Raw genomic sequence first — 18,559 nt, 5'->3', positions numbered from 1 at the left:
ACCCACTAAGAAATTCTACTTTAGAGACTATCAGCTGTACTGATACAATTGAGTTGGTCAACCCAGGAAACAACCATTCTGATGTAGGGCACTAAACCACTTGACGATGTAAAAGGTACTGAAATTAATTATGTTTGATTGTAGGTGCTGAGCTTTGTTGACTCATTCGATTAATTTAGCTGGATATAAAATTCTGTTATGAAAAATAATTTTACAGCTGTTTATACTGTGCACCTTCAAACAAGTGGCCTATAGTAGATTGGGCTGAACATGCAACATGAGACACAGTTGACAAGACTCATATAGGTATTCATCCACTTCTAGTAAACAAAACACCTGCTAAGAGCATCCAACCTTGGCATGAAATGCAGAAATTATCCATATCTTTAAATAAACCACACTAATCAGATGTGGTTTAGCAAGGCTACTGGGCCAATCTGGAATCTTGGGTTTTGGAGTGGCAGCAGCAAACAATGCCCCCACCAGCTTTACCACCTCATTGGTAAGTGCCAAAGTCTCAGTATCAAATAAGGTCTTCCTGGACCTTCCTAGAGACATCTGCATTGAGCACGGTCTCATAAGATGCACTGCAGCCAGAGACATTCAAGAGTCATTACAAGGCTTTCAGGCTAACAAATCCAGAACTAAATCTTGACTTGCATATTCTTGATGTATTTTTGTTAAGACATTTGAAAACACTCAGGCATAAAGTATATAATTTCTTCTGTGCTCTTCTGACTAAAGAAACGTGCTAATTATAATGAATTAGTCACTGATGAGAAGAAGAAAAAAACCACCACCAACAAATGCTTAAAAGAACATGAAGTACAATTATGTTGCTGCACTTTTGGTAGTTAAGGATGAAAACACAGGGTGGCTAACTTTTCCTTTTATATAATAGTGTCCTCCAAAAGTAAAGGAAGACAAAAAGGAAGTGGACTTTCACATGTAATAGATTACAGGGTAGTAATATGGACACTATTAAAAATTTTAAAGATTTCTTTCCCAATTAAAGCAAAACTTTCTCGATTGAAGTGGAAGAATATGCAGTGGAAGCACATACACTGGGAAATTATGTTCATTACTTGCAACTTCATCAAGCAAAGAAGTCTATCACAGGCACTAACGGTCATGGCACACTAACACATACGCACACACAGAAGGCAGTTTACTCACAAAATAAGTTGGATGTTACAGAACTTGCAATGATTTTGTATATGCACTTGTATTTTCAAAAAACAAATCACCTTCCCAACTAGGACTTCTGGTTGGGACCTTAATATCCTAACGTTAAATAATGACCTTTATAGATTTCAGCTACACTACCTTTGTAAATAAAAGTTTAAAAGATACATACACTTTCGTTTCATAGTCTTTCCAAGCTTTATCAAAGGGTTTTTTCAGGTCCTGTCAAGAAAAAGAAAAAAAAAATACAGTTAGTTATTTACTTGAAAAACACTGTGGTTCTAAGGATGGAGACACACCTTGGCATTTGCAGCATCTACCAAAATAAGAGGACTCCACTCTTTCTCAAATAGCTCACCTGAGGATTGTGTAAAAGGAATCCTGCACATAGGAAAAACAATCTTGTACACAGAATTAATACCCTCATGTTTTTAAAAGCATCTCTAGGATGCTTTTTACTATGCTTTTTAGAGCTCCATTTTACTCTTTAAAAGGTATAACCACATGTCATCCCAAGAGCTCAGTATACAATTAATCCAATCCACTATTTTCTCATCATTTCACCTCTGGCTGCACTAGAAAGAAGCACCTGCCCTGAGGCTGTGCCGTAGCTTTGGCTGAGAACTTGACTCATCCCACTGAAGTTCAAGAAGTCAGTTTCCCACTGACTTAATAGGAACAGCATAGGCCATACGGCTCGGCATAACTAATTCTGTGAGAATTCTGAATTACTTATGTTCCAAATTCCTTTTTTTTTCCCTTTGAAAAAGCCAATTTGGATAAAATGTTCTTAACAGGTTGTAAAACTATTTCGCTCATGTCTAAAAATGCAACAGAAATTCTGCTGGAGTTCAAGAGATTAGTCAACTATGAAAAAACCTCACTGTTAACTGTCAGACACTGGAAAATCTTTACAACTACAGATTAGGAACTAATGCTTACATATCAGCTAGTTATTTCAACAATTTTAAAATTAACCAAAGCAGTATTTGATTATTTTCTCAAGTCAGGAACATGAGGCGAACACTGTATTGTAATAAATGTATTTCATAGAATCATAGAGTGGTTTGGGTTGGAAGGGACCTGAAAGATCATCTAGTTCCAACACCGCCGCCATGGGCAGGAACACCTCCCACTAGAGCAGGTTGCTCAAGGCCCTATTATTCTGACATAGAAAAAAGAAAAGAACAAGAGGAGTGAGATGTGGTAAGCAAGCAACACAAAGATAATAAGCCTATCTTACTAAATAATCTCTTTATCCTCCAGTAATTTCCAGAGACCATTTTTAGTCTATGTACATTTTTCTTCTTCCTTCGATGTCCTAGAACAATAGCTGCCAGTCACTTCCTGTTTGTTCAGTAGTAAACGAAGCGTAAGCCAAATAAGTTTGTTGGCCATAGGCTTTGAAATTTATTATAAACATATCATCATTTGAGTCCTAAGTTATTATTATTTCAAATAGGAAATATCCTCAGGGCACAAACAGATCCCAGCTTTGTTAAGAAAAATCCAATGCTCAAGCAGTCTAATGTGTCTTTCTTAATAGTCTGTACAGATGCAGGTAAGTTTAGAATGCTAAATAAATATGCTTTAAAATACAGTACTACCCCCCTCCTTTGCTAAGTAAATATCTGAATTCTTACATCTCTTCCTCTGCTGCCCTCAGGGCTGCTTTAAGGCTTCTCAAATGTTGTTTTGTATACATAGTCAAGAGCATATGAAACCACAAACAGAAGGGATGATTCGATTCACACACACACACACAAAAAAAATCTCTTGTTTATTAAGCTAATACACTACGTTAGTATCCCATGCCTTCCATCAAATAAGATTAATACGCTAGCTAAATGTATTTATGTACCAACAATAATTTTTATATATATAAATAAGAAAACCATACCCCTTTTACTCCTTTCAGATCTCCCTTCAGCAAACTGTCCAATGGAAAAGTGATTATGTTGTTCATATTCTGAATCTGTAATAAGAAAATTACATCAAAATATTTAATATGTTTTAACGCAGAACATACTTTCTGAAATGTGTGAATTGAGACAGTGTTGCACAAGGTATTATTTTCCTAACCCTACTTTATGAAGATGTTTATCAGTACAGCCAGTAATCAAAGATGGAGGCAAAGGGAGTTAATGAAACTTACTCTGGAAACACTGTAACCCAAGCCAGCAGGAAACCTGCAGAATTACTGCTGATGATTAATATTTCATCCAACAATGACTAGAAAGTAAGACCACTAATTTTTACATCATTGATTTCACTGTTTAAATTACATGAAAACAATTGTGCAATTTTTCAGCACTTACATTTTATGACATACATCTGAAGAGAATGAAAAATAAACAAGATTAATTTAAAATATACTGATGAACTTAAAATATCTATCTGCTACCGTCACATTACATGGCATCTCACTCTGACAGAAGTTATAAAGACAAAAAGTGCTGTAAAAAAACCACTATTCAAGCATTTTCTCGGTATTTTTTAAAAGTAATACATCTGCCTTGTTTATCTCATACAAACTTTGAAATAAGGATTTTATGAGGTCTTGAGTATGCCATTAATTCAAGAAGAAAAAAACATTTCAAACTAAGACAACAGTATCCAAATCATGGTTCTAGATAAGTATCTGTGCAATAATATTTTGTTGAGGAAAAAGGCTGAAGAAAGAGTAGGAATAAGAGAGCAACTAATATACACCAGGAAAGACTTCATCCTCTATGATTCAAGGTATGGGCCATGATGTCTACGCACAGTTTAAACTGTAACAAGTCAAGTGGATTGCACTAAAGACCAAAAACCAGAGTACGGAAAAAAATCAGAATAACTTTTGCAGCAGTTTTGTGAAGGTTGCCTTTGGATGAGTTTCTTTTTTGATGTTATTGTTAGCTGTTCATTTAAAATGTGATTTTTTTCAATAAGCACTGAAATGCATATATGGAGATGGATTTCAAATGTTTAAAGTACAGAAAGTACTTTGCATCATGTAGCAACAAGTGTTTCTGTTTCTTCAGGAACTTCGAAATCCCTTTTAGCACAAGCTATCCAGAGAGGAAAGGACATTAACAGGAACTTTAAGAAAAAAGTATTTCCAGCTGTTATGCTCAGGATGCCTCAGAATGGAAAAATACAAAATATTATCACCCTAGAGTTACTTGGTGGTCTCTCTGGAACAGACTCAGAAGTCCCACCCCCAGTACTCAACAGCTGCTATTAAAACATACAAAGTCCCCCAAACCCCAGCCCTCCCTTCCCTCTACTGCCTTAATCTATTTGCTTGAAATTTTAGCCAGCAATCACAGAGAAAGTGAACATACATCAACTTTCAAGCTTAATCAGATTGCCTCTGCATGGGAAGGTTGAAGAAATACAGAAAATCCGGTCTTTTAAACTCTTACCACAAGTGACATTTCCCCTTCTTCACCCTACTATTCCTCCTCCCCAAAAGCTGCAGGACTCAACCACAGTCCTTTAGAATCAACAAGTTAAATTTAAACTCTACATTTGCTTTTAAAATAATTCCTATAAAAACTGAATGAGCAACATTTACACACGCTTAGCTGGTAGCGCTGGAAACTATCCACCTCCTAAGATCTCAGCAGTACTGCAACTTCTGCATTTCAACATAACCATGGTCAAAGTTAATAAAATTATATGTTGTAGAAACAAGAGATAAGTGAAATGGTTTAAATCACACAAAACTTAGGTAAAAAAATAAAAACTTCTGGAGAAAGACAGAAAGAACACACATATCTTTGGGCGTGCACATCTAGAATGGCTATCCAGGTAGAGAAGCAGAAGAGGTCTCATCTAAGATCTCATTCTTTGCAAAGTTCTCTACTTTATTATTCTACTTCATTAGTATGTTACAGTCAGATGTCACACCTAAAGATCAATACTTTTATAGCCTCCAGTTAATTATTCTTCTAATCCAGATAATTCAGCACAAAGCAAGAGTAAAGCATCTCTCAACAGCAGACTCAAGACAACTAGTTTTTCTTTAAGCTTGAAAGAATGAATGTCAGGTGCTCAAATATTAACCCAGACATACTCATATAAACATCAGTCAGCCTCCAAAGCAGTTCTGGATGTTTCCTAGAATTTCAAGTCATGGGGCTTGAAAGTCCGAAGTGACGTTAAAAAAAGAATGGGAGAAAAAACCCAACATTCTTTTAAAAAGTTTGGAGAACCCCTGCCTATTCAAATTAATGGCTTCTATATGCTATCATCTGTACATTGCTACCAGTCTATTGTATTCACGGTGCTCCTAGTTTACTTGCAACAAATGGAAACATACATAATGCATGAAGTTGTCATTATTAACCTAGTTAGATGAATCATACTTGTTCATATTTATAAATCGGCAAGAAGGATACAGAAGAAAGATCTTACATGTTTTTCCCCTCTTTCTTGAGAAGCTTGAGTTGAACTATCTAAAAATATAGACCCATTTTTGGCATGCAGCAAGGCATTAATATGCCGCAGCTCCTACTTTGTGTGTATACAGGGAGCTAAAATGTATATAACAGCCTCTACATTTTGACTATTTTATGTTTTAAAATATTCTTTAAAAAAAGATGTGCACAAAGGTGCAGAAAAGCTTCACAGAAATGAAAGTCATCTTATGTCAGAGGAATATTAGCAAGTTTCATGTGTTTGTTTTTTTTTTTTAAAAAAGAAAAAAAGAAAAAAACTATAGTTGACCTGGTTTCCACTTCCAACACTGCTGCTTTGGCAGACTCGCAGTTTTCCTCTGACAGCATCCAACAAGATAAGATGACAGAGACAGGGTAATAAATTAAAACTTCCTAAGTTGGAGAAGGCTCAGAGGAGAAGAAGAAGAAATGGCAGGAGGGAGAATGTAAAAATAAATAAACACGTAGCTGCCAGAAGCAGCGGTAGAGGCAACACACCAGCCAACATTTGCAAAGGGGAAAGATTTTCCTTGAAGAGCCTATGGCTAAACACTGAAGTTCTTCACTTGCCAGCCCTCATGTTTGTTTTAATGAGTCTTTTTTAGAACAGCTTCAGATAGTGGTACCTACAATACATCAGTAGGCTTTGCTGTTTTCTAAATCCAAGGGAAAAAAAGTTTAAAACTTTTCTTAACATGCAGATAAACAGAGTGGACCTTAAAACATTTTTAATTTAAACTAAAATTCAGGCATTTGAACAGCGTACGATATGACTCTTATTGCTATTACTAAATTGTAGATGTAGTTGGCTGAGGGCTTCCCAACCCCCAAGTGCCAGAAGCACTGCCTGTGAACAAATCGTTGTTTAAGTTATTTTCTCTTTTTTTATGGCAAGTACTATCGGATCGAATACTTTTCCAAAAGTTTTCCCAGTGCTGTGAGCTTTAGTAGGACAATGTCAATCAAAACAGCAGGGAACAAATGGAAATCAGAACATCCGCTGTAGATGAGACACAGTTTGTTTGGCTGAACTTTGAGCTTTTAGCATCCAACCCCAAGACTTCAGAAAATCATGTAACGTACAGACTTGTAGCACAAACTTTCATCTTTGTCCATGCCTTCTTCCCACACAGAAGGACACAACACTGCCTTTCCGCTGTCCTCACCCCCTGCTCCACCTGCAGCAAGGTGGTGCATCCCGTAGCACAAACCGCATCCCACCAGGCTGGTGGCTGAGGTGGGACATGGCCCACCACCCGTGTGTGCCACAGGAAAAGTGACTCCAGTGAAGCAGGAGCTGAACACCACTAAGTGCCCATGTGGAGCTACAGGCTCAGCTGCCAGGAAAATTGCCTTCACACAAGATATCAAGTGTTACCCCTACTTGGGAACAGCCCCTGTACCACCACTGATACACTAACTACAGGCCGGCACCTTCTCTATTAGGAAGTGCAAACGCAGAATGACAGGAAATACGTTTTTAAAGGTATTCTTAAAAGCCTAAGGTGAAGAATTTCAAAAGCAAAGGAAGAAAGAGACTTGAGGTTATTCCAGCCCATCTTCCTTGCCAACGGAGAATTCCCAACTGCACATTTTCTAACCTAGGTTCAAACACCGAAGTGGTAGGTTTCCACAGCTTTCACTGGGACACTTCAACTAATATTTTCACAGTGAGAACCCATTTAAATGCAATCTATTATTTTTGTCTTCCATAATCACAGTTATCTGTGAGGCAAACCATACATTTCCAATTCTTCTAAGCTTTCTTCATAAATCAACCTATTCAAGCTCTGGTCATTTTTTTGTTATGGTCTGCTCAATTTCTTCCAGTTCGATCAATATCTTTTTGGCAAAGAAATAAAGATAAGATTCCAGGTGGAGCTGAACCCATGCCACTAAGGAGGAATTATTATATCTTTACAAGTGCAAATCAAACAGTACTCTTATGTTTATCCTCTCGCCATTAAGCCAGTCTTTCCTTGGGTGTAGCAGTGAAAAACAGAAACAATACAGCTTAAATCATTAAGCTTCACATATAATACTCCAACCTCAAATATGTATATCAGTAGCTTTTTTTATACACTTAATTAAGATGAGTCCTTCTGAACTAAATATGCCTGTGAAGGTTCAGGCACTAAACATATTTTTACAACACTAGTCTTACCTATTATCCCAGAAAGAAAATTCTGGGCATTAATTTCTTAAGTTCATTATCTAATACAGAAAAGATATTTCCTTCAGTTTTGTTGTCTTTTACATTTAAGCAAATCTCTTTTTTTCTTACATTTAAAAACTGAAGTAAAACAGGAGCATATGGTTAGAAAAAATATTATGGTTGTTCTTCCATTTTTCCTGGCTAAAAATCCAAGGATTATTAATAGAAAAACTTCTCACATAGAATTTTTCTCCCAGCTACCTTCCACAGAGTGGAAATATCAGATTCCAGTTCTCTCAATCCATCATGTTTCATTAGCTTTAAATTTAAATAAATGAAAAAGAAAGGAAAATAATATGTAGAAGAAGAACGGATACAGAAAATGGAATTTGTTATATAGCTACTTCATCCTCACAGATCAAATCCCTTTCCAAGGAGTGCTGACAAGGATGACAGGCAACTACAGATTTTATTTCTTCTTGGTGAAGCAATCTAATAGGATTGAAAGGAAAAAAACCTATTTAAAGTGCAAACACATTGCAATGAGCCTTTCCTTATGCGGACATTTTTCATATTAAGACTCACACCTTTACCACTTGGTACTAAATTTATTAGGAAGACAGAGTAATTAACTCCATAAGCAAGCACCATACAGACCTAACCTGCCTGGGAACTGTGAGTGTTACCATCCCATCGGGAATTAGCACCAAGGTTACCATCAAGAAGCAATGCTGTACGTGCCACAAAAGGCACGGGGTTACCTCTGGAAAAGCCTCTAGTATTTTCTGATAGTTCACTACCAAAGAAGACATATTGATTGCTCAGTTGTCTTAGAAACATTTCTAATCCAGAAAAAAGTTGAGGAAAAATTTGTAGCTTGGTATTTGAGTTATAGAAAGAGGGGAAAAAAAAGGTACAGTATATCATAAACTGATCCAAACTGCAAACAATGTGTTAGATAGAACTAAAATGAGTAGCTACAAGGACATGATATGCAGTAAATGTCATTTTATTTCTTTTCTTAGAAGAAGCATTTTATAAATCACTTCAAATGTGAAAAACCAATGTTCTTCAAAGGGTTTTTTGAGTTTTATGCACTATTTAAAAGTGCACACATAAAAGCAGCGTAACAGAACACATATAAAAACTCAAGACCTGAACTTTAACTTGAATAGTTTACAGTTGAATAATTGGATTCCAAGACAAAAAAAGCTTCAGATGTTAATGAAATATTTTAAAACACTGATGCCTTGATAAGTCCACTAAAACATCAAAGTCTTTTGGGAAAACTTTAAAAATAATAGAGAAAACAAGAACCTAAAATTCCTGTTAATGTAAAAGAACTTTCTAACAGCTTTCCTTTAGCTTACTAAAGACAAGTTTAAGGAAAATCTTTTCACAGAAGCATGTTAGAGCTACTGCTTTAAATGCCACCCAGGCCAGAGCTGACAGAACACATCAGCTTCTAGAAACAAAAGCAAAATATATGACAAAGCAAAACTTGACAGTAGCCCTCAAGCTTTGCCAGTGTTAATAGCTTTGGCATCTGCTCCAGTCCGAACACGTCCTCTCACTTCCTTGCACATTCCCCACTCATTCCAGCTATGCCTTCTGTGGAAATTCAGTGCCCTATGAAACTCCAGAGAAAGATCTATTTAAAAAGGGATCTTTCAGAATGGTGGTTTGGTGTATGGCCATAGCCACATTTTTGATGAAACTATTTACAATCAAAATTTGTTGGGTGCTACAAGGAAACACCAAGGGAGGGGGATGTTTTTACTACCAACGTGCTTAAAACATTCAGAGTTGGATACTTCACCACCCTGTGAGAATACATGGGGCTTGTTTTATACATGGCTATGCCTACAAAAAAATAGGACCCCAAATTATTTCCAACTACTCTATAGAACTTTTACACTAGTCAATACCCTTGTAATCTCTTAGAAAAGTAGAGCTCCCTCAGTGAGCTTAAGAACAGATTTTCAAAGTGACCGGTTATCCACAATCTATTCTAGTGGTATTAACTTCTAACGGGCAAAGTTACATAAAACTATAATTCTGTTTTATAATTCTTTTATAATTTTAGAATCCTTGTTTACAAATATAGTATTTTCAAGCAATAATAAAGTTTACATTTTTTTCATATGTATTTCTTTATGAAGGAAACTATTTTCTTAAGCACCAAATTCAAAGAGCATTAGGTTCCCCTATTTCTTCAGCTTTCCTTTGCTAAGCAGGAGAAAACAAAATGCTTCAAACCTCAACAATATGATACACATTAGAAAAGAGCAGAACCACACAGAGACCTGCCCTTCACCAGACAGTACTGAAGAACAGAATAGGTGCCTACACTTTTGCAATGTAAAAAAAACCTACCCAAAATTACATTAATATCTATGCACAATTATTTGCTTCAAAAATAGAGAAAAATCAAACCACAAACTAAGAAAAACTAAAGATTTAGCTACTGTCTCATGACATATTCTCTTTGCATACACACAAACTGAAGCAAAAATACATAAGGCAGTAGAGAGCAAAAAAAAAAATTAGAAATATTCCTTGGAGAACACACACAAAACGTGTGTCTAAAAAACCAATAAAAACATGCATCACTTCCTATAGACTTTCATTTTGGTTTTGTTTTCCTTTCCAGTTTGTGGAAGAAAAGTTATTCTTGTCAGAAATATTTTGCAAAGATACTAGTTGTTGTTTTTAAGAGAAAAAATAATTAAGATTTCTGTTAAAATGGCAACATTTTTTAGCTTTTAAAAGTCTCCTTGAAATATAATACATTTAAGGGTTTTTCTGGGGAGGGGGTGCAGCTTTTAGTAGATTGCTTTTTAAATCCACCTAAACATCACATTTGCCAGGTCCATTTGCCTAATGAAGTCACCATATTGCAATTAATATACGATAGGGAGGGTTTTTCAGTCAACAGAAGGCATCAATTAGAAGACCTATTCTATTTCCCCTTCCATATGAGCAGTCTACCTCTGTATGGGAGACGCAGGACTGACTGACTCACACCCACTAAGGATGTCCTTCTGATACATAATCTCAGATAATATTTGTACATCCAGAGATATTCAAATCACTATCACCAATATGAAACACATTTCACTGTTCATAAATACATTTGGGGCTAGTTTCTCTCTCATCAATATCAAAATTGGGCAAAAAAGAGAGGACACCATCAGGGAATGGATGAGAATGCCCTAAATCCCATCAGCTGGAAACATTCCCCAAAGAACTGATTATGACCAGCTGGCTGCAAACTACAGACATTTGGTCTAGACTCACAAAAGCATTTGATGTGTCTCCATCCCATTGATTTCAGCAGGCACAGACTTTTAAATGTTTGTAGGAATCTGGGTCATCTCCCCTTCCTAGCCCCTGGTTTCAAAGTTCTGTGGTTTCAAGTAAATTTGGGACTTACTCAGACATGGGAAAACTCTAGCTGGTAGGAACAGTCAGAATTGGCTCTTTTTGTGCCCTCTGATTAATGTGAAATTGAGGCTGAAAATTCTCCATTCATAATTAAAACTCCCATTCTTCCATTTGGCTCCATCCCACTTGGCTCACTGAAGAGTGCTTTTAAGCCTTACTGGCTTCAGTTGCAGGATTGGTCCCCAGTGGACACCATTGTCATTAGAGCATTATGTTTGACTTTGTTTGCCTGACTCTTCCCTGAGAAGCAAGAGGCTCTCTCTTCCAGGGACGCTGAAATCTCCCTTTACAAATACAAATGGCAAGTGTGAAAAAGTAAAGCAATAGCAACACAAACACAGAGTAAACCAACTAGGGTTTTGCTGGTTTATCAATTTTAAAGCAAACTGATATGTACATTTTATAATACATGTTGTAAGAATTTTATTGTGAGAACTACTTTTATAACTACTTTTTATAACACTTTCAGCTGTGAGAATTGTTGGAAGAGGGATTTTTGTTGGGTTTATTTGGGTTTTGTCATGTGGTTTTGTTTTGATTTTGGGTTTTTTGAGTTTTGCAAGAGGAAAGGCCAGGCATGAGACATTTTCCTAAGCCAAGAATTTTTTAAGGACAGTGGTTGCTAAAACACAAATTGTCTTCCACATGAAGAGCTTTTATAATTCAGAAATACAGCTTTTGTAATAGCCTTAAAATTTCAACATGTTTTTCTTAAGTAATTCTTACCAAATTTTTGAAGAGTGCAGTTAATTCCTTTGTAAACACAGAAAATTTTAAAAATGCTGTTCCCAAATCTGGGTCATCCCTGCAAACACAGTTGCCTCCAAATTTCTCCAGTGCTTGTGTATACTGTTCTTCATTTTCCACGTGAGCTTCAAAAAGAGAAAAACATGAAAATGTCATCAGTAGATAAAGGTTATTGAAATTACAATTGATTTTAAAAAAAGTCTGAAGATTTCTTGCTAAAAATGTTTACTTGATACAATACACATATATTATTTATACTTTAATGCTGATGCCAGAAGTATGATGTATCTTACTAATTCTGGTTTCTGTGGATCTATCCACATGCTATACAAAGGACAATATGTCATTGAGACAATCATCTGACACTTATCCACTCTAAAAAGACCCACAATATTTCTGTACTGTACCAGAGACCACATAACAATTCTCAACTCCACTAATGAGTCTTTAACTGAGTGCTGTTACATTTAATTGTGTGCTGAACAAAGAAACAGAGGAGATTAAGTGTGTTGGCAAAGTCCTGGATCTCTACAATAGAAGGCAAGAGATCAAATAAGACTCTCAGGTCATCTTAGGAAAGAAATGGGACTACAAACTCCATCACAGATGAGGACAAAACCCGTATCTCTGTTAGCTCTCCAATTCAGAGCAGCAGTGGGGACCTGAAGCAAACCCTAGCAGCCTGAATTTACCACAGGCCAGTTCAGTTCTCAAAGCAGTTTTGGTTCACGACAACTAGATTCCTTCCTGAGACAAGGAAACCAGAAGCCCTGCCCCAGAAGTGGTCCAGAGTTTAATAGAGACAGTAGATTCTGAATCAGCATGGGCTGCACCAATGCAAGTCATCCAGTACCACCTAAGGCTCCTGCCCTTCAGAAAGCTTTGAGCTGCACGCGTTGGGGGGTTATTCAGCCCAGGGAATGAGATGAAATCTAGGCCTACAGCAAGTTCCCCTGATTTAAGTACAAAGGAAATATGAGGGGTCTTAGTCCTAATTATTCTGACCTAGTGATTAATTCCTAGGACACCAGATTACTTGCTTGTGTAGACAGGCATAAAAAGTCCCTGTCAATTTGATCTGTGGAATAAAACAGTCTTTCTGAACCCAAGCTTAGTGACCACGTCAAGCTTGAGCACATGAACAAAGCACACCAAGCTGGCACCTCAAAAAGTTTATGTCACCTATTTCTTATTCTACCGGTGGCCAATTTCTAATGCTTCAAAGGAAGTCACAAAAAAACCCCACATCCTAGAAAACAAATTATGCATTAATAAGAACAAAGACCCTTTCTTGATCATTGAACATAAGACCAGCATAAACCCTGAAGATTATTCAGAGAGGATTTATCTGTTCAAACAATCAATGATCCAGTTTCATTTCAAGCCCATTTGTATCCATCAACACATTTAATATCCAAAGGATTCTTGATGTGATGTCCTTTCTCCAAATTCTATGAATTAATTATACAACCTGTTCAATAAACCTAGCACACCCCAACTTAAAAACAAGCCTGTCTGTTCATGCTCCTATTTGGACAGCTATTCAAAAACTTTATTTCTCAAGTAGCTACAAATTTTCTTTAATTTCCAATATATGAAACTAAAAACCTGTGGAGCAGTGGTATAATATAAAGTAATTAACGACTGTCATAATATACATGCAGAATTGAAGCTACATAAACAGCATTAATTCTACAAGTTTCAGCATTCAGCACTTGAATTTGCAGCCTGTAAAAGACAGTTCACATATAGCCATTCAATTTAAAAACTAAGTCCTAACACTGAACTGTACTTCTTTTTCCTCAGCATCAACAGCAGGGGCTGAACACTGACTAAACTATTTGCCTACTTGAGCTGTAGGACAAAGTAAGGATGTTCAACTAACGCTATTGTGTGACGTACACACACCTGAACAAGCTTGGAACAAACTGGCACAGACAGCAAAAGCCAGGGATATGACAGGTCACACCTCCTCTAGTTCCCATGGCTACCCAAGTAAGTTGAATTATTTCGATATTATTTTCTGCACTCTTTCTATTTCCTGCTTCCAGCTTAGTGTATTTGAACCCAGGTGAGGGTGGAGGTCAGGGCACAATTTATACAGCAAAAAAGAGAAGGCTGCCACACCATGAAAACAAGGTGAAAAGGTTCCTACCATTAATTGGTGTAGTTAGATGTGCAATCAGCAGCTGAATCATGCTGACGTTTTACCTTAGGAAACAAGAGCTTTCTATTCCATACAGCATCCCCAAGAGTTTTCTATTCCCCAGCATCCTAGGGACTGTTCTTCTGGATCTACGTATCAGATTAAACAAAGCCAACAAACCAGCAGCTCAACAGCAGTTCTGAGACATTCCCCAGAATGCTGATAGCAGTTATTGCAGCAACGCTATTAGCTGAGCTGGTACTCCACAAGTGCTTCTGAAGAACACAAAATTGTATTTGCTCATGGAACCCTCCAAAATACTCTCCCTCCCTACAGTTTCTTCCTGATGGATTAAGTTTCCTAACAAACAAAAGGTTTGGAATCTATCAAAACAAGAAATGAGCCAGGTTTGTTCGAGGGTTTAGAGGCGCTTTTTTAAGAAAGAAACTAAATTATGTACAAATTGGAGTCACTTTAAAACCTCAAAAATGGTTTCTCAATTCACACATTAAAAAAGAAAGCAAAACAATGTATACTCAATACTCAGGGAACCTATACTAAAAATCCAGTAACTGTGCTCTTATGAGTGCAGGGCCATAGTTTTTGTTTTATCAAAACAAACCCCGAGAGCTGGCCAAGTGGCTGGGTTAGTGATATTTCTGCTGGTGGAAGAGAAATTCCTCCAAACTTTTATTGTCAAGATTGGGCAGCACGAATTTAAAAAACTAGGGAAGGTACTGATTTAATGCAAAAAATGTAGTGATTTGTTACAAAGCTCTAACAAGTACACTGATTATAAGGCATAGTCAAGCACTCAAAAATTAAAAAAAAAAGAAAATGCCCGAACAAAAACCCAGAAGAAAGGGCGCCAAATAAATATGTAACAGATGACATAGCTCCCGATGAATCTTAAACTGGACTCTCCAAGATCCAAAGATAACCACTTCATTACGTTAGGCAAGAAAGAACTTTCTTTCAATTAGCTGATAAGAATTATACCACAACAGCAATCCTTGTAACAACCATATATCTGAACACCATCGTGCCCATAAGTTTTCAGATATTGGTGGCTCTCCAAGGTTGCCAGGCCTATTTATTTTGCATGTAATATGGGGTTTTTTAGTTCTAATTGCTCTGAACTGCAAAGTGAGAACAAAAGCCAAAAAAAATGCTGTTTCTTATCTACAAAAACAAGTGCTGTTTCTTATTCACAAAATGTTGCTGATCCACAAAAACAAAAGCTTCGGTTACTTTTTCAAAGAAGATAAACACAAAACTCCGTGAGATTGGCACACATATAAAAATGCACACAGCAATAGTTCTTTGTATTTTTATCAGCGTTGTAAGAGAAATATCTGACTTTGTGCATCATGACAATAAAAAATTGCAGCTCATCAGCTCTCTCATCATGAAGTTCTCAACACACATAACTGGAAGCCACCAGGAAGGGTGAGGTTTTACAAAGCAGTAGAACCAATGGAGCTTCTTACTGCTGCCAAAGACAGTAATTTCACCCCTCCCATGCCCTCAGCTCTTGATAATACATACATGCCTTACCATTTCAGGTGCTCATCTAATCCCGGTTCAGTTGATTTCACTGCATATACAACTTTACATGTGTTAAAAATCTCATTTTGGGATCTGCCAAACATCAGGGGTGGCAGAAGGAGCAGGCAGCCCAGAGGAGGTGGCAAGAGGAGAGCACGGCTTCCCCCTTGGTAGCAGTGTGCCAGCTAGATAGGTTCAGCTGCCTCAACAACTTTCATCCTTACTGAGTTCATGATCAAGCAGCTAGTTCAAGACTCCTATTTTTAAATGCACATTTTTCTCTTCTTAGAGTTACCCATATAACTTTCCAATTCAGTGAGACAACTGACTGTTTAAATCCTCCAATTTCACCAATATAAACTACCAGGAATTATTATGTACTTACCCAAACCAGATAAGTTTATGGCTTTGACAGATTTCTTCATTTTATACAGAACAGTTCGGTCAACATCCAGAGCCTAAAAAAGAAGAGAAAAATTAAATATGAAATGCTGGATAGTCCTCTGGTAAACCTGTGCCCTGGAAACCTTCTGTAATTATAACACTGTTATGTTAGTTAACCTAATTTCTGTAATTAATAAATTACTTGCCAGTTGCTCTCATATCCATCCATACAACCTGCTCTGTACTCTCGTCCACAAAAACACATCTCTCTTTTGCTCGTGACCAACATCACATACACCCAGCAGCATCTAAAATGAATTTACACGGTATCTTCTTCCTATGTTAAATTATTAAAGAAGCTTAAAACAGTTTCATCCCATTGTATGTTCTGACACTGCTGAAGAAACAAGCAATATCACTTCCCCAGGCAGAATATTAAAAATGGAATTTAATTTCTTTTTTTCTGCATAATTTAGTTAATTAATTGCACTCCCAATCATATGAACTTCCTCACTGCTATGCTGAACAAAATAAATTGCATATCTCTCAACTGTGTTTCACACATTTTATCACTAGGCAAAGCTTTCACCAACTCAACATAAAATTCAAGTTTAAATCCTGTCCAAAATACTCAAGCTCTTATAACCAATTTGTTTCAAAGAGAGAATTGGAAGCAGGCAAGCATTTTCTTACTGAAATGAAATATGGGCAGACCCAAAACTGTACAATTGTTCTGGAACAGAGAAGCAGAATTATGGTTCTACTAAGCATTAAAAAAAAAACAAAAAACAAAAACAAAAACAAAAACAGGAAAGGAAAGGAAAGGAAAGGGAAGGAAAGGAAAGGAAAGGGAAGGAAAGGAAAGGAAAGGGAAGGAAAGGAAAGGAAAGGGAAGGAAAGGAAAGGAAAGGGAAGGAAAGGAAAGGAAAGGGAAGGAAAGGAAAGGAAAGGGAAGGAAAGGAAAGGAAAGGGAAGGAAAGGAAAGGAAAGGGAAGGAAAGGAAAGGAAAGGGAAGGAAAGGAAAGGAAAGGGAAGGAAAGGAAAGGAAAGGGAAGGAAAGGAAAGGAAAGGGAAGGAAAGGAAAGGAAAGGGAAGGAAAGGAAAGGAAAGGGAAGGAAAGGAAAGGAAAGGGAAGGAAAGGAAAGGAAAGGGAAGGAAAGGAAAGGAAAGGGAAGGAAAGGAAAGGAAAGGGAAGGAAAGGAAAGGAAAGGGAAGGAAAGGAAAGGAAAGGGAAGGAAAGGAAAGGAAAGGGAAGGAAAGGAAAGGAAAGGGAAGGAAAGGAAAGGAAAGGGAAGGAAAGGAAAGGAAAGGGAAGGAAAGGAAAGGAAAGGGAAGGAAAGGAAAGGAAAGGGAAGGAAAGGAAAGGAAAGGGAAGGAAAGGAAAGGAAAGGGAAGGAAAGGAAAGGAAAGGGAAGGAAAGGAAAGGAAAGGGAAGGAAAGGAAAGGAAAGGGAAGGAAAGGAAAGGAAAGGGAAGGAAAGGAAAGGAAAGGGAAGGAAAGGAAAGGAAAGGGAAGGAAAGGAAAGGAAAGGGAAGGAAAGGAAAGGAAAGGGAAGGAAAGGAAAGGAAAGGGAAGGAAAGGAAAGGAAAGGGAAGGAAAGGAAAGGAAAGGGAAGGAAAGGAAAGGAAAGGGAAGGAAAGGAAAGGAAAGGGAAGGAAAGGAAAGGAAAGGGAAGGAAAGGAAAGGAAAGGGAAGGAAAGGAAAGGAAAGGGAAGGAAAGGAAAGGAAAGGGAAGGAAAGGAAAGGAAAGGGAAGGAAAGGAAAGGAAAGGAAAGGGGAAAAAACCTTTGTGAACCATCAAGAAAATAAGTATGAATTCCAGAGATGGGGATGTCTTAAACTCCACTGAAGAACAATACCAACCACTACAAATTATATTATGCCAAGAGCTGTGTAGCATGATACATGCTAAAAAAGCAAACAAAAAGGACCAAATTCATTCCAGTTTCCATTCAAAAGTTTTCAGTGAATTGCAGCAGCTACACATCTGACCTACCATTGTTTTATTGTTAATAATTTGTGTAAGAGAAATGATGTGGAAAAGTCAGTTCCTGGGATCCTATCCCATTCTTTTAACATACTGAATGCAAAAAGAAATATTATCCCTCATATTTACGGGAGTAGTCTTAAACTGAATCCCTTCAGACCACAAATAGCTGGGCAAAATCTTTGCAGCATTCCATGGAAACCAACAGATTTAGATGTTGCCTTAACATTATAGTGTCATGGTACTGCTATATCCATTGGAACTTTTACCTCCAGCATCTTTATAGTTCACATATGAAACATATTAGTAGGAGAAGTGCAGAGGTCTTTTCACCTGGAATTCTGAAGTACCAAAAAAGGGGAAAAAAAAAGGTCGAAGAAAGCCCCTAGAGTCTCACACTGCTCTCTTCACCCTTTCCAGCAATTTGAATTACATCCACTCTGACAAACCTGTGCACAGCGCGATCTCAAAGGTTAGATTAGTCACCTGTCAGGATGGGAGTACACCAGGTAAACTCCCTCACTGTGTATTCA

The 18,559-nt window shown here is 37.2% G+C and overlaps 1 protein-coding gene across 2 annotated transcripts in view; it reads right to left on the bottom strand.

Moving 5' to 3' along the window:
• The window catches only part of ASAP2 (ArfGAP with SH3 domain, ankyrin repeat and PH domain 2), a 66,876-nt gene extending 50,767 nt beyond the window's left edge, over positions 1-16,109 (bottom strand). For both annotated transcript variants that reach the window (XM_014956882.1, XM_014956883.1), the window contains exons 1-4: positions 16,041-16,109; positions 11,941-12,086; positions 3,086-3,160; positions 1,358-1,407 (exon numbers count right to left, since the gene is read on the bottom strand). In XM_014956882.1, the coding sequence (XP_014812368.1) occupies positions 1,358-1,407; positions 3,086-3,160; positions 11,941-12,086; positions 16,041-16,080 (311 nt within the window). In that variant the 5' untranslated portion in view covers positions 16,081-16,109. The remainder of the gene's footprint in view (positions 1-1,357; positions 1,408-3,085; positions 3,161-11,940; positions 12,087-16,040) is intronic.
• Between the last annotated feature and the right edge of the window lie 2,450 nt (positions 16,110-18,559).

Source organism: Calidris pugnax, unplaced genomic scaffold, assembly GCF_001431845.1.
Source record: "Calidris pugnax isolate Ruff unplaced genomic scaffold, ASM143184v1 scaffold171, whole genome shotgun sequence".
Taxonomy (NCBI): domain Eukaryota; kingdom Metazoa; phylum Chordata; class Aves; order Charadriiformes; family Scolopacidae; genus Calidris; species Calidris pugnax.
Note: the sequence above shows the minus strand (reverse complement) of the source record. Positions and strands in the feature narration are given on the sequence as shown.